At 38.7% G+C, this 16797-nt stretch overlaps 1 protein-coding gene across 1 annotated transcript; it reads right to left on the bottom strand.

Annotated features, from left to right (window-relative positions):
* Positions 1-3656: 3656 nt before the first annotated feature.
* Positions 3657-5947, bottom strand: LOC128173277 (uncharacterized). Its single transcript, XM_052838993.1, has one exon. The coding sequence runs from the start codon at positions 4491-4493 to the stop codon at positions 3819-3821; it is 675 nt and encodes a 224-aa protein (XP_052694953.1). The 5' UTR covers positions 4494-5947; the 3' UTR covers positions 3657-3818.
* Positions 5948-16797: the final 10850 nt, after the last annotated feature.

Raw genomic sequence — 16797 nt, forward strand, 5'->3', positions numbered from 1 at the left:
CGGCCTCCTCCTGGGGGCTGGAGCTCCCTGGGGTGGTGGTGGTGGCCGTGCTTCTGCTGGCCGTGGGGGTCCTCTGGAGGACGGTGTGGAAGTGGCGGCCCCCGGTGGCCGCCACGCTGGTCTCAACCTTGGGGCTGGAACTCTCTGGGGTCTCGCTGGTCTCAACCTGGGGGCTGGAGCTCCCTGGGGCCTCGTCGGTCTCGCTGCTGGGAGTCTGAAGGAAGAGGATGGTGGTGAAAGGCTCACCGGAGTGGTGGGCTTCTCGAAGGAAGATGGACCACGATCATCCCCTCCGGTGGCGCTGGTCTCGCTGGCTGGCGAAGCATGGGCAATACTACTGCTATTGGTCGATTCTTCAAAACAAAAAAAATATACATATTAAATATGTATTGCTTTAATATTTAGCAAATTATAATTTCGGAATAAATGATCAATCTATAAATGCTTATTGGAAGAAACAACACAAGTAAAAATAAAAAGGAAAGGTAATTTAAATTCATATGATAAGTATTTGATTGCAAATTACCTTATATGAGTGTGGTACAACTAGGCGAAACATCAGGTGGTGTTGAACCAGTAGAGGAGGGGTGGGTAGAATTGCCTATTCTACCTGTAGACCTCGCCCCCTCCTCTACTGGTGTCGTGGCCTCCTCCTCCCGGCCTGGGTTGTGGTGGCGGCCCCCGGTGGTCTCCACACTGGCCTCCTCCTGGGGGCTGGAGCTCCCTGGGGTGGTGGTAGTGGCCGTGCTTCTGTTGGCCGTGAGGGTCCTCTGGAGGCCGGTGTGGAAGTGGCGGCCCCCGGTGGCCGCCACGCTGGTCTCAACCTTGGGGCTGGAGCTCTCTGGGGCCTCGCTGGTCTCAACCTGGAGGCTGGAGGTCCCTGGGGCTTCGCCGGTCTCGCTGAAGGGGGAGGGTGGTGATGAAAGGCTCACCGGAGGGGATGGACTCCTCGGAGGAAGATGGACCACGATCATTCCCTCTGGTGGCGCTGGTCTCGCTGGCTGGCGAAGCATGGGCAATACTACTGCTATTGGTCGATTCTTCAAAACAAAAAAAATATACATATTAAATATGTATTGCTTTAATGTTTAGCTCTTTTAAGTGAAATTGTGTTTGTAATCATAAAAATCTAAATTTACTGCCACAGTGCGTGAAAATCACGGTGCGAGTGTTTTATATACATTTGGCCCCCTACGTGCACCATCTTGTTACCAAAAAATCGATGATGAAATTCGAATGGTAAATAGAGTTGAAAAATATGTAGATATTTTTATGACAAAACACAAGGTATTCTCTTCTTTATATGTTAAGTTTCTTCTGTTTATTCCTTTTCCCCCTTTTTTTATGCAATGCATCAACTTAAAACAAGTGAAAAGCTGTCAATGTGACAGCAAACCGGGTTTCCTTTATGTAAACTGTATCCGTAATCCATGTTAACCCTTATCCAGTGAAATGGAATACCCTACATGTATATGCAACATTTTGCATAAAAATGACTAAGTTCAAAAGCTAGTATTTTTTTCATAAATTATCGGAAATCAAAATCCTAGCCATATGCACACCTCTAATACATGTACAATTGATCTACAAAAGTAGAACTTCCTATCTTGAGAACTGTAGGGGAGTTTTCCGTACAATGAGGGTACCCAATATGCAATATTTTGCCAAAAAATGACTAAGTTTAAAAGCTAGTATTTTTTTTTTTTTTATAAATTATCGGAATCAAAATCCTAGCAATATGCACACCTCTGATATATGTTCAATTGATCTGGTCTACAAAATCATGAATTCAGTTTTCCTTTCAGGTGTACGGGAGTAAAGAAGATAATTTTTTAACGTTATATGCATTAACATCTATACATCCATTTTGGCCCTGCCCTCGAGTCAAAGCCCATACCTAAGGGGGCATGAAAATTAAAATTTCAGTAGAGGACTTCCTGGTAAACATAATTATTAGTCAGTTTTGTTTTATACAGATGTGTGAGAATAGGGAAGAAGATTTTTAAACATTATATACATTAACACTATATTGCCCCCCCTCCCCCTCATGTCCTGAACCCCTGATTCAGGGGCCATTAATTTCACAATTTAGGTAAAGTAGATTGTGGATATCAAAACCATGTATTCAGTTTTTTGCCCACATGTGTGGGAGTAGAGAAGAAGATTTTTTAAGATTTAAAACATGTTTACTTTATGGCCATTTTGGCCTCACCCTAGAGCCTGAACACCTAACAAAGGGGTCATGAATTTCACAATTAAGGTAGAGGGCTTCATGGACGTCATAACCATGCATTCAGTTTTTAACAAATATATGTATTAATACTATTTGGCCATATTGGCCCCGCCCTAGAGCTTGAACCCCTAACCCAGGGGTCATGAATTTTACAATTTTGATAAAGGGCCTCATGGACATCATAATCATGCATTTAGTTTTTAACAAATATATAAGAGAGGAGAGAAGAAGATATTCTAAGATTTAATACATTGTAACGTGTCGCGGCCTCGACCAGGCGTCTCGGTCCGTACACGGTTCACCCGAGTTTAATAGGGAATGCAGACACTTGCCAAGTGCCTCTATGATGTACAGAAAAGCTTTAATTCAAAATATACAGATATAGGTTAACCACTGCCTTGTGGTAATTCTCAATATATACAGATATATATAAGCCACTGCCTTGTGGCTATTTCTATGTTTGTCAACTGCCCTTGCCACCTGGCAAGGCAACTTGTCGCTCAGCCACTTGGTAATGCAAGTTGGTCAATCAATCTGGCTATGCCACTTGGCCTATCAATTTGTCACTTGATAAAGAACCTAACTTGATCAACTTCAATTAAGGTATTCAATGTATAACGACCACATTATGTACCTAATAAATGAATGGTCAGATATTCTTAATCATCATATCATTTTGAAGGTGCTATCGAATAAAAATACTCCACCAAAGGAATTTTCAAAAGTTTGATTATGGTCCAACTAATTATACCTTAAAATTTGCCTTGAAGTCTATGGGCAATGTATGTTTCATTGAGATATTGTAAATAGTAAGTTAAAATTCGGAAAATTCTTTTGGTTAATACATGCATAAACTTTCTCTTTTTTAAGATATAAAATAACATTAATCATTTACCGCAGATATTTTGACGAAATTAAAATTTTCTTTTTTGTTTCATCAAGGGGAAATAACTCTTTAAAAAATTTAAGGTGCAAAATGACCGGCTTCTTATGTGTTGTCAGTCATGTGAATTTGGTTCATTTCACTTTCATTGTTATCTAGCAATACATATTTAACTAGTTTAAAATGATTCAAAATTGTTCAATATCCCTTCCTTATACATTGAATACCTTAACCAAAGTTTCCTACTTCCAGAATTCACGGCTGTGAAACTCTACAACACAGTAATTCGCACTCAAGGATTACTTTACGTATGAGTCTTCTGTACAGACTATACAACATTAACGAACACAACTAGCGACACCATCTGGCTCTTAAACCAATTGCGTTATGTCTAACACAAGTGTTTAAGGACATCCAAACATATTCTCTCGATTTATAAGTCTATCTGACTAATAAGAAAGTACAATAACTGTTTTTGTTGTTTTGTTTTTATACAATAAAAATACTTGAATAACTCTTTAAATCATTTGACATTTTAATTACACTATTAACAATAATTACTGATAATAAAAATACAAACAAGGGAAGATAACTCTTTCAACCGTTTCACTTCCCTCCCCTTAAGAATATGCGTCCCGCATGATTCTACTGTCAGAACAAACAATAAGGAAATAAAAATTAACAAGTCAATATGCCGATGATCTACAGCATCTTTTCCCTCTTCACAGTGATTGTCTTGCGTCCGTGCTCCCGGACAATGGTTGTTGTCTTGATCGACTTGGTATATACAACTGGGTCTGTCTGAACAGCCTTATCTGCAACTTTGCACGGGGGGTCATTTGTCTTGTCATCCAGCCTCGGTGTCTTACAACGGTCAGATGTATACACGGGCATGGGTTGAGTCCTCTTTCTAACAGTAGGGTCGACGGCTTTCTCACAGGGTGAAGGTCCACTGGTACCCGGTTCTTCGTCAATGGTTATGTCGGGTTCCTGTGAGAGCCACTCCTCTTCATCTGAAGACTCGTCCTTGTGGAGATCTCTAGATAAACTATCTTCACTGGATTTAATACCCTCTGCATTATCAGACTGTTGGCTGCCTTGACCTCTCTCAACTTCGTCTGGGTGGTTTCTCTTAAGATGCCGTATGTAGTTGACTTTCTTATCTGTCGAATAATCACATCGTCTACAAAAGTGTCTGGTTTCATAACACTCGGCCATGTGGTCTTTCCATTCCGAGTGACTTCTACTTTTAAAGGAACAGAATGGACATTTCTTCAGCTGTTCTGCACTGGTAGTCTTCGTCTTCGCCATTTCTCTACAACAGAAAAAAAACTTGTTGTAAAGACAATTTACCACTGGACATAATCTTGCAGCCATTTAGGCTGTCTTCTAATTCTAGAACCACCCGTTGCACCCAAGTTAACATCATTGTCAACCTCATCTGTTTCAGACCCTTCATCGCTTATAACATCCGCCTTGACGTTGCTTGTAGCAGATTGGTTAGTTTCTACCTGAGAACTAGCCTCTTCAACAACCTCTTCTCTTAATATCTGATCACGCTTTAGTCGTAACCTGTCAACATGCACGACCTGTGGTTTGCCACGTTGTCCACAATCAACCTTGTAGGTTAAGTCTGTCAGTTTTCTGAGTACTTTAAATGGACCTTGCCAGTAACTAGTGAACTTCGGGGATCTTCCGACCTTTCTGATAGGAAAGTAAACATAAACTTGATCGTCTGGCTTGAACTTTTGCCATGATAGTTTCTGGTCGTGGTACCTTTTCTGTCTCACCATAGCTGTGTTTATATTCTCTCTGACATACTTGTGAGCCTCCTCCATTGTCTCTTTGAGTTGCCATGCCCACTTGTTGCTTGGAATATATTTAACTTCCGTTGGCATCTCGTACATAATGTCCAGCGGTGTAGTCACCTCTCTACCAAGCATCATGAGGTTTGGTGTGAACCCTGTGGTCTCATGTAATGATGATCTGTATGCCATCATGACATAAGGTAAAAACCTATCCCAGTCAGAATGGTGATCATTTACGTAGGCACTAAGCATCGTCACAAGTGTCTTATTAAAACGTTCCACCATCCCATCACTTTGTGGGTGGTAAGGGGTGGTACGTGTCTTCTTTATATGTAAGACATGACACATCTCGGAGAACAGTTCGCTCTCGTACTGGCGACCCTGGTCAGAATGGATGATTGAGGGTGTTCCATATCGTACAACAACTTCCTCAACTATAATTCTAGCAACGGTTGCAGCTTCCATGTTTGGCATGGCAAAACTCTCCGTCCATTTAGTAAAATAGTCGGAAATGACTAGAATATATTTATTGCCGTTTTCAGTCAACGGAAGTTCACCCAAGATGTCAGTCGCAATTCTGTCCATGGTAATCCCACTTTTTACAAGTTTCATTGGTGCTCGCTTCCTCATTTGTGGACTCTTTCTCTTAGAGCACTTTTCACAGCCAGCTATGTAGGTTCTAGTGTCAGCTTGTAAACCTGGCCAATAGTATTTCTGTCGAACTCGGGCTAGTGTCTTGGTAACACCCAAATGTGCAGCAGTCTTCATATCATGGCAATATTGCAAAACAATTCTGCGTTCGCTTCGGGGTATAATTGCTTGTAGACAAGACGCTTTTCCATTTCCAGCATCATACCTCCGGTATAAGATACCATTTTCTACCACAAGGCTATCCCACTGAGACCAAAGAGATCTTAAAACATATCCAAGACCACTTATATCCTCGTATGCAGGTTTGCTTGTACTTTCCAACCAGCTCTTTACTTGCTTCAATTCATGGTCTTTATTTTGTACTTCCCTGATGTTGAGACATAAATCGTTGCTTTCAGAAGCTAACTTAACAACATTGACATGACTCTTCGGTGACTTATCTTGTGGTTTGTCTAAGACACTTTGCTTTTGCAATTGATTTGATGGATCATATCCACACTGTCTACATGGTAACCTACTTAATGCATCTGCATTTTTGTGCTGAAGCCCCGGCCTATGTTGTATCTTGAAATCAAAGGCACTTAATGTCTCTAGCCATCTGGCAAGCTGACCTTCGGGGTTTTTGAAGTTAAACAACCATCTTAGTGAACCATGGTCACTACGAACCAAAAACTCTTTTCCATACAAGTAGTGCTTGTAATGTTTTATAAAATGAACTACTGCCAAGAGTTCCTTTCGTGTGACACAGTATCTACGCTCGCATTTTGTCAGCGTTCTACTTGCATAGGCTATGACACATTCTTTCCCATCTATGTTCTGTGACAACACCGCTCCTATTGCTTGGTCACTTGCATCAGTATCAAGTATAAATGGGACTTTGAAATCTGGGTGAGCCAATATAGGGGAGTTAATCAAGTGGCTTTTTAACTTTTCAAATGCTTCTTGACATTCCTTTGTCCATGCAAATGATTTTCCTTTCTCAGTCAGGGAGTGAAGACATTTGGCAACAGCAGAGAAGTTTTTGATAAACCTGCGATAATAGCCACACAAACCCAAGAATGACCTTATCTCAGTGACGTTTGATGGTACGGGCCACTCTTTCACTGCAGCTATTTTGCTTGGATCTGTGGCGACACCTTTTTCAGAAATGACATGGCCAAGATAAGTAACTTCTTTGGCGAACAGGCAACACTTTTTGGCCTTCAATTTCAAATTGGCTTTCTGTAGCCTTTCAAAAACTTTACCCAGGTTTTCCAACATATTTTCGAAAGTCTTACCAGTGACAATGATATCGTCTAAGTAGACTAAACAAATGTCCCATTGTAAACCCGCTAACACGCTTTCCATGAGGCGTTCGAATGTAGCTGGAGCACAACTCAAGCCAAAAGGCATTACATTAAACTCAAAGAGACCTCGCCTCGTTGCAAATGCCGTTTTGGGTTTGTCTGCACTCTCCATTTCTACTTGCCAGTAGCCCGAACAAAGGTCAAGTGTAGAAAACCAAGTTGACCCAGACAACTGGTCTAAGGATTCATCGATCCTCGGGAGAGGATATGCATCTTGAACGGTGCAGCTGTTGAGGCGTCTATAGTCCACACAGAACCTATATGAGCCATCTTTCTTCTTAACCATGACAATAGGTGAGGACCATGGGCTATTGGATGGCTTGATGACGTCTCTCTCCAGCATGTCATCTAATGTTTTATCTGCTTCCTCTGTCAAGTGAGCCGGTACCCTCCTTGGATGCTGTTTGATAGGACGACTATCACCAGTATTGATGTGATGCTTGACAACACCTGTTCTGCCCAAGTCAAAATTGTTTTCTGCGAACAAAGAGGTGTACTGTAATAAAAATGCTTTTGCCTCTTTATGTTGTTCGGGAGTTAGAGTGTCTACTGTCTTCTGCAACATTTCTGCCAGATCCTTCCGCAGCATGGTTGCACTCTGGGGATCTTCATCTGACAACATATTCTGTACTGTATTCACTTCAGAAAGCTGTCCTACTGTGGTTCCTGAATAAATGATTTTTGATTCTTGTTCCGTATTCATGAGTCTTACGGGAACAGTTTCTCCAGGAGAAACAACTGACCTTGCAGTCAAAGCAACTTGCTTTCCAAAAATGTGGTCAACTGGTTCCACTATACTTTCACAAGATGGAATATGTGAACCTATTGGCACACAAACTTTGCCGGGTATTATGACCTCACTTCTTGGCGGAATGCTAACTGTTTTGGCAGCTGTTATCCTAAAACAGCCAAGGAACCCTTCTATCGCCATTTGCTTCTCATGCCCCTTGATGATGAGTGTCTCATTGTTGACATCAACTGAACACTTGTTTTTCTTCATAAAATCAAGGCCTAAAATACCGTCAATCTTGAGATTTGCAATTATAGCATCATTGTAGCATGTCACCTGGTCAACACAAATGTTGAACTCTGCTTTTCCATGCACGGAAAGTGGGGTACTATTAGCTGCCCATATTGTTTGAGATACTTCTCGCAAGTTAGGTCTTATTGCCACTGGTAACTTTTTGTATAGAGTTTCTGATACCAGTGTTACAGTAGCACCAGTGTCCACAAGAAACTTTGCCTTTTCTCCCTGTACCTGAACTTCTACATACAGTCCACATTCCTCAACTGATGAACCAAGGCCAACTGACACATTTGGTCTTCTCGCTGCATTCTTATCACCTTGTGCGTCATCTTTCTGGCCTTTATCAAGACTGTCATGTTGTTTCCGTCTTCTGCGTAGCTCAGGGCAATTACGTCTAAAATGTCCTGTCTGCTTGCATTCATAGCACCTGCGCTCTTGATTGTTGTTATTTGCACGGTCACTTCGAAACCATCTGTCATCATTATTCTTTTGCCTAGAGCTTCTTAATTCTTTCAGTTCTTCTGTAATGCACTTCATTCCTTCTTCTACTGACTTCATCCAGGTTTCCAGCTTGTTATCAAAATTGATACCATTTAGCTGGGGTTGTTCATCTGCAATAGCTGTCCTCAAGTGTCCTCTGAGTTCTCTATCTCGTTTTTCAACTTTGTTATATGCCTCCAGTTCTACAGCAAGGCTAATGGCTTCATTCAGATTGGCAGGACGAGATTGCTTGATTCGAATACGAATGTCTGAATCAATTAAGGCATCAATAAATTGATCCTTAGCCAATGTTTCACGAACTTCGCCAGGTGCAGTTGGGTATGCCAAGTTAGTCAACCGCCTGATGGCCTGGCCTAATTCCGAAAGAGTCTCTAATGGTCTTTGTCTTCTTTCTTTAAGTTGCACTCTGTATAGATCGGTTTGGTTAGGAGGTGAAAACCTTTCTTGTAAAGACCTGACAAGTGTCTCATAGTGCTGTCCCCTGTCCTTTGGCAAGTCACCTAATACTGCTTGAGCTTGACCTCGTAGGGATAATGCCAAAAACAAGCCTTTCTTTTCTTCGTTCCAACCATTGACACTGGCACATGCTTCAAAGTGACACTTGTAATCTAGCCAGGAACTAGAGCCATCATATGTAGCTGGCTTAACTGTCAATTTGCTGTCCCTTTCGTCTCTATATGTTTCATTCAATGTTCTGTTGACATCAGATTTAAGGGAAGGCCGGTGTACATTGGATCTATAAGGCAAATTGTCTCTTGGCAAATAGTCCTTCTCCTTGTCAAACTGGTCTGTTTCAAAGCGAACTTTCGGTCTTGCACCTTGATATTGGTGGGGAGAGTTGGTTCCTTTGCCTTGGTAGATACGATCATACATAAAATCTGTCCCTCTGTCAGAATACCCATGTCTCCTACTATCTGTCAGGGTGATGTCTCTTGGTCCCCTTTCATAGTCATATGTATCATCTAATCGACCAGTGGCAAGACCACTGTCCCTTGATGACACTTTGTCATATTGGCTACCAATTGGCGTAGATTGATTAATGCGGTACCTCTTCAACTTTTCTTCCATTTTGTCAAGTGTTTCACGCAAACTGGTCTCAATGTCACCTGACTCCTTTTCTTTGTCCGTCATAATTCCCTACAAAATCCCGCAGCTGCCACCAAATTTGTAACGTGTCGCGGCCTCGACCAGGCGTCTCGGTCCGTACACGGTTCACCCGAGTTTAATAGGGAATGCAGACACTTGCCAAGTGCCTCTATGATGTACAGAAAAGCTTTAATTCAAAATATACAGATATAGGTTAACCACTGCCTTGTGGTAATTCTCAATATATACAGATATATATAAGCCACTGCCTTGTGGCTATTTCTATGTTTGTCAACTGCCCTTGCCACCTGGCAAGGCAACTTGTCGCTCAGCCACTTGGTAATGCAAGTTGGTCAATCAATCTGGCTATGCCACTTGGCCTATCAATTTGTCACTTGATAAAGAACCTAACTTGATCAACTTCAATTAACCAAAGTTTCCTACTTCCAGAATTCACGGCTGTGAAACTCTACAACACAGTAATTCGCACTCAAGGATTACTTTACGTATGAGTCTTCTGTACAGACTATACAACATTAACGAACACAACTAGCGACACCATCTGGCTCTTAAACCAATTGCGTTATGTCTAACACAAGTGTTTAAGGACATCCAAACATATTCTCTCGATTTATAAGTCTATCTGACTAATAAGAAAGTACAATAACTGTTTTTGTTGTTTTGTTTTTATACAATAAAAATACTTGAATAACTCTTTAAATCATTTGACATTTTAATTACACTATTAACAATAATTACTGATAATAAAAATACAAACAAGGGAAGATAACTCTTTCAACCGTTTCAACATTTTTACTTTATGGCCATATTGGCCCCACCCTAAGGCCTGAACCCTGACCAAGGGGTCATGGATTTTACAATTTAGGTTGTGGGCTTCAAGGACATCATAATCATGCATTTAGTTTTTAAAAAATATATATGGTAGTAGAGAAGAGGATTTTCTAAGATTTAATACATTTTTACTATATGGCCATATTGGCCCCACCCTAGAGCCAGAACCCCTGACTAAGGGGCCATAAATTTCACTATTTTAGTAGAGGGCCTCATGGACATCATAACCATGCCTTCAGTTTTTAGGTCACCTGAGTCACTCAGGTGACCTATTGCAATTGGTCTTCGTCCGTCGTCGTGCGTCTGTGCGTCGTGCGTTAACAATTTTACATTTTTAACTTCTTCTTGAAAACTACCAGGCCAATCGTTACCATTTTTGGTGTGAAGCATCTCTATGGTAAGAAGAATCTAAATTGTGAAATTCATGGCTCTACCACCCCTAGGGTGCCACGGGCGGGGCCAAATATGCAAAAAAAAGCCAAATTTTCAAAAATCTTCTTCTCTACTCCCACGCATGTGAGGAAAAAACTAAATGCATGGTTATGTTGTCCATGAAGCCCTCTACCAAAATTGTGAAATTTATGGCCCCTGGGTCAGGGGTTCTGACTCTAGGGTGGGGCCAATGTGGCCATATAGTAAAAATGTATTAAATCTTAGAAAATCTTCTTCTCTACTACCATATACATTGGTCAAAAACTAAATGCATGATTATGATGTCCATGAAGCCCTTAACCTAAATTGTGAAATTTATGACCCCTGGGTCAGGGGTTCAGGCTCTAGGGTGGGGCCAATATGGCCAAATCGTAAAAATGTATTAAATCTTAGAAAATCTTCTTCTCTACTATCATATATATTTGTCAAAAACTAAATGCATGATAATGATGTCCATGAAGCCCTCAACCTAAATTGTGAAATTCATGACCCCATGGTCAGGGGTTCAGGCTCTAGGGTGGGGCCAATATGGCCAAATTGTAAAAATGTATTAAATCTTAGAAAATCTTCTTCTCTACCCCCATATATATTTGTTAAAAACTAAATGCATGATTATGATGTCCATGAAGCCCTCTACCAAAATTGTGAAATTCATGACCCCTGGGTCAGGGGTTCAGGCTCTAGGGTGGGGCCAATATGGCCAAATCGTAAAAATGTATTAAATCTTAGAAAATCTTCTTCTCTACTCCCATATATATTTGTTAAAAATTAAATGCATTGTTATGATGTCCATGAGGCCCTCTACCAAAATTGTGAAATTCATGACCACTTTATTAGGTGTTCAGGCTCTAGGGTGGGGCCAATATGGCCATATAGTAAAACTTTTTTAAATCTTAAAAAATCTTCTTCTCTACTCCCACACATGTGAGCAAAAAACTGAATACATGGTTATGATGTCCATGAGGGCCTCTACTAAAATTGTGAAATTCATGCCCCTTTGTTAGGTGTTCAGGCTCTAGGGTTGGGCCAATATGGCCATATAGCAAAAATGTTTTAAATCTTAAAAAATCTTCTTCTCTACTCCCACACATGTGGGCAAAAAAATAAATACATGGTTATGATATCCACAATCTCCTTTACCTAAATTGTGAAATTCATGGTCCCTGGGTCAGGGGTTCAGAACATGAAGAGGGGGGGGGGGGGGGGGCGCAATATCGCAATATAGTGTTAATGCATATAATGTTTAAAAATTTTCTTCTCTATTCTCACACATCTGTATAAAAAAAACTGACTAATAATTATGTTTACCAGGAAGTCCTCTACTGAAATTTTAATTTTCATGTCCCCTCAAGGATGGGTTTGCATATAACGTTAAAACTCCCACACACCTGAAAGGAAAACTGAATTCATGATTTTGTAGACCAGATCTTTTAGTTCACCAAAATAATAGGTTTTACAGTTCTTTTTGAAATGTGGTCGTCATTACAAATTTATAATTTTTCTACTCCAGTATGAAACCTAATTAATTTGATGCGTATATGAGACTCCATGACAAGTTTGTGTATGGGATATATGCTACTCAGGTGACCGTTAAGGCCAATTGGCCTCTTGTTAAGAAATATATATGGAAGTAGAGAAGACGATTTTCTAAGATTTAATACATTTTTACAATATGGCCATATCGACCCCACCCTATAGCCTGAACTCCTGACCCAATTTTGGTAGAGTGTATCATGGACATCATAACCAGGCATTCAATTTTTTCCTCACATGCGTGGGAGTAGAGAAAAATATTTTTGAAAATTTGGCTGTTTGCATATTTGGCCCCGCCCGTGGTTCCCCAGGGGTTGTAGAGCCATAAATTTCACAATTTAAATTCTTCTTACCATAGAGATGCTTCACACCAAAAATGGTAACGATTGGCCTGGTAGTTTTAAAGAAGAAGTTAAAAATGTAAAATTGTTAACGCACGACTGACGAAGACCAATTGCAATAGGTCATCTGAGTGACTCAGGTGACCTAAAAATGTATGAAATCTTTAAAAAATCTTCTTCTCTACTTCCACACATATGGGCAAAAAACTGAATAGATGGTTATGATGTCCACTAACTCCTCTACCTAAATTGTGAAATTTATTGCCACTGGGTCAGGGGTTCAGGACATGAGAGGGGGGGGGGGGCAATATAGTGTTAATGCATAAAATTTGTAAAAATTGTCTTCTCTATTCTCACACATCTGTATAAAAAACTGACTAATAATTATGTTTACCAGGAAGTCCTCAACTGAAATTTTAATTTTCATGTCCTCTGAAGGATGGGTAATGACTCTAGGGCAGGGCCAAATTGGATGTATAAGTGTGCATGCTTATAATGTTAAAAATGATCTTGTTTACTCCAACACACCTGAGAGGAAAACTGAATTCATGATTTTGTAGACCAGATCTTTTAGTTTTTCGCAAACATTATAGGTTTCACAGTTCTTTTTGAAATATTTCAGGCAGGGAGGTGGTCATCATTACCATCTAAATTTATAATTTTTCTACTCCAGTATGAAACCTTATTGATTAGATGCATATATGAGACTCCTCGACAAGTTTGTGTATGGGTTATATGCTACTCAGGTGACCGTTAAGGCCAATTGACCTCTTGTTTTCACATAGTAATAAATTTATTACAAGATATATATTCAACTACTTAATTCACATATTCCGTATCTTAGTCCATAAAGTTTATTTGATTTTGACTACTGTTGCTCAGGTTACTAATGTGTGCTCATGAGACTTCTTTCAGTTTTTAGCTCACCTGAGCTGAAAGCTCAAGTGAGCTATTCTGATCACATTTTGTCCGTCGTCCATCCGTATGTCTGTCCGTCTGTAAACTTTTCACATTTTGAACTTCTTTTCTAAAACCACTTAACCAAATTCAACCAAATTTGGCTCAAAGCATTCTTATGGAAAAATGAATATTAATTGCAGAAATGAAAGAACATGTTTCATAGAAAACGGAGAAAACCTCAAATCTGTAAAAAGAAAAATAGGGGGTGCATTTAAAAAATCTTCTCAAGAACTACTGAGGCAAATTCAAGGTAATTTTGCATGAATAATCCTTATGGGAAGGAAAATATAAATTGCAAATATTATGGGCTAACTCTGTTTCAATTCTGAGTTATGACGAAAATAATAATAAAGGAAAGGCGTGTTTCAAGCAATTTATATCATCCATGAGTCGTGGTATAATGGGTAGGCATGACCGGGCCAGGGCAAAACGAAAGATCGACAGTTAGTAATCTGCCAATCTCATTAAAATATCAAGATATTTACTGACCAGTATATTTGTATTCGCTATAAATATTGCTGCAAAATAATGCGTAATTGGAATTGACGATTGCCGATCTGACCCGGCTTTTATTTTGCCCCGGCCCGTTTGCTTAAAATTGCTTACCCATTTTACCATGACTCGTATTCCATAATTCTAAAACGAGGTTCTTTGTTTAAAGCAGCCATGACACTATATGAAAAACGGGTCGATATGACAATGATGAATTTGTTTGTTGTGCAACAGTTCATGTACGAAGGGAATCTTTGAAACATGCAAAACATATTGGTGCCGATTTTGTGTAACTTGAGGCTAAATATTTCAATGCGTTGACAGTTTTCACATATGACGGTGGTGTTAGCTTGTTGTGATTTTCGTTTCGTTTTCATTTATCCTTTGCGTTAACCTGGGAACTGTCGCTTGTATTTCCTGATTTTTACGTATCAAATCAAACAGACTTCGGTAAATCAAACAGTTTACTGTTTACCTGCGCAAGTTAAACAACATCTGATGTATTAAGAAAGAACTAAAATGCAATTCATTCAGGCTATCGGTAATTCGGTATCATCTTTTGCGTAATGGTAGAATAATGCAATATGTTTTGTTGAGATGCTCGACATTTTCTCGAGTTTATTCAGTTTAAATAGAGTTTAATATCGCTGACGGAAATATGTAGGTATATACATGTATATGATTCATTTTGAAAAATAAATTGTGTTCTTTATTTGTTATAGTGCATTTTTCTTGCGTTTAATTGTTTACAATTTCTATTTACTTACCATATTTGAGTGTTAAGCTTCAAATTATAAGCAAGATACAGAGATTTGCTCACAATTCTATGTTTGTACACAGATCTGAGGCTATTCATTTTTTTTTTCCATTTCAAATGCCGAATAGGAAATACCAAGTTAAAAATCTTAAGCTGAATGTAATAAACTCATGTGAACAACATATGACTCAAACCTATGCTAGCAAAATTTGAGCTCATCTTGCTTATAATTGTACGATTGACGCTGAAATTTTGGTTGATCATTAGAAATTCTATATGAATTAGAATGTGTTAAATACTTGTACACAAAAAATTAAAGAATGATATGCTTTATATAACTACTCTCTGGGGCCCCCTCTTTATACAATGAATAATGTGAAATGTGAGTAAATAAAAACGACATCGTGAAAACAGTTTCCATAGTTCTGACACATTTCTGTTGCGGGGATAAAAGAATTATCGCTATTCCTTAGATTCCTAAAAAAAATATTACAGTGGAAAATTATCCTGGTTTGTAACCATTTGTTATTTTTGAATAAAAATGAAAAAAATGGGTTGGCCATAGTAAATTAGAGTGATGTGCCTGTCAATACGGTAACATTGATTTTTATAGCTCTTTTAACATGTCACGTAACAACATTTTTCATTCCAGTGTATTCATCAATCAAGTGTAAGTAAAGTTATAAAAGTTACGAGTTTACGCGAAGTGAACAACAGTCATTTAATTTTATTGGAGAAGACAAATAAATTGTTGAATATTTTAATTTGAGAAATTGAGCGCATTGAGGTGCAATTTTCTTCTTCACATATATACATGTAGGATTTTTTTGATAAAATACAATAACTATTATATTTTTTAAAAAATACATTAACTAGTAAGTAGTTGAGGAAGAAAATGTACATATATGCTCTCATATATTTTGATCGCTTTATTAAGTGGGGGAGGGGGCAGAACGAAAATACAGGGAATTAGAAGTTATATAACAGTGTACCGCTACCAAATATTCTTATTCTGTGTAAAAACAGTATTTCATGAAGGTACAATGTCAAAGATTACGTGTATGCAAAAATAAGTGTAAAATTCGAATACTTTACAATATTTTTTTTTATTCTACCGAGGGCCATATGGCACAATATCTTTTGAACGCCCATTGTTGCTCAGGTGAGCGATGTGGCCCCATGGGCCTCTTGTTACAATTGTGTGTATTTGAGTGTTTCATATTTCTAAAAGCCATTCGATGTGCTAGACCTTTGTTAAAATAAACAATGCTTGTCTTTAAAACTTTAAAAAACACATACACGAACTAGAAAACATATTTTATACATCTTTGAAATTAAACACATTTTCATAATTGTCGAACTTCTTGAGAATGTAAAAACAACACTATTCGTAAAATAAATCATGCATAATTTGTATTATACAGCTATTTGGATTTTATAATGTTATGAAATAGTGATATTTTTTCCAAGGTTTTTGTGTACATTTAAGTGTTTAATATGTTAATGTTAATTAACAATATTTTGTGTGATAACAGTAACAGATGTGTTGCCATACATTCCAACACACACACACTTTGAAAAAAATTCAGGTGCATTTTATTATTTTCAACATTGATTTATTTTCATTTTAATATGGTTTTATCAACTTAGAATAGATCATTGTGAATAGTTAAAATCTTTGATTCTTTATTAAACATCAGAAAATACACTTTTGTTTTATGTAGTTATTTTCAGTTTTAAGACCTGCAACATTTAGTTGGTCATATCTCGTTTTGGAACAACCGCTTTCTTGTCTAGAAATATAAGTTGTCATTTTATGCATAATCAAATGTACAGCTTACAAACTCTGGAGGGAATGGCCACCTTCATTATATTTGTTGTAACTTGCGTCGTAA

Source organism: Crassostrea angulata, chromosome 2, assembly GCF_025612915.1.
Source record: "Crassostrea angulata isolate pt1a10 chromosome 2, ASM2561291v2, whole genome shotgun sequence".
NCBI lineage: Eukaryota > Metazoa > Mollusca > Bivalvia > Ostreida > Ostreidae > Magallana > Magallana angulata.

Coding starts and splice junctions, on each gene's coding strand:
- LOC128173277 (XM_052838993.1), bottom strand. CDS start 4,493: ATGGCTGCAAGATTATGTCCAGTGGTAAATTGTCTTTACAACAAGTTT.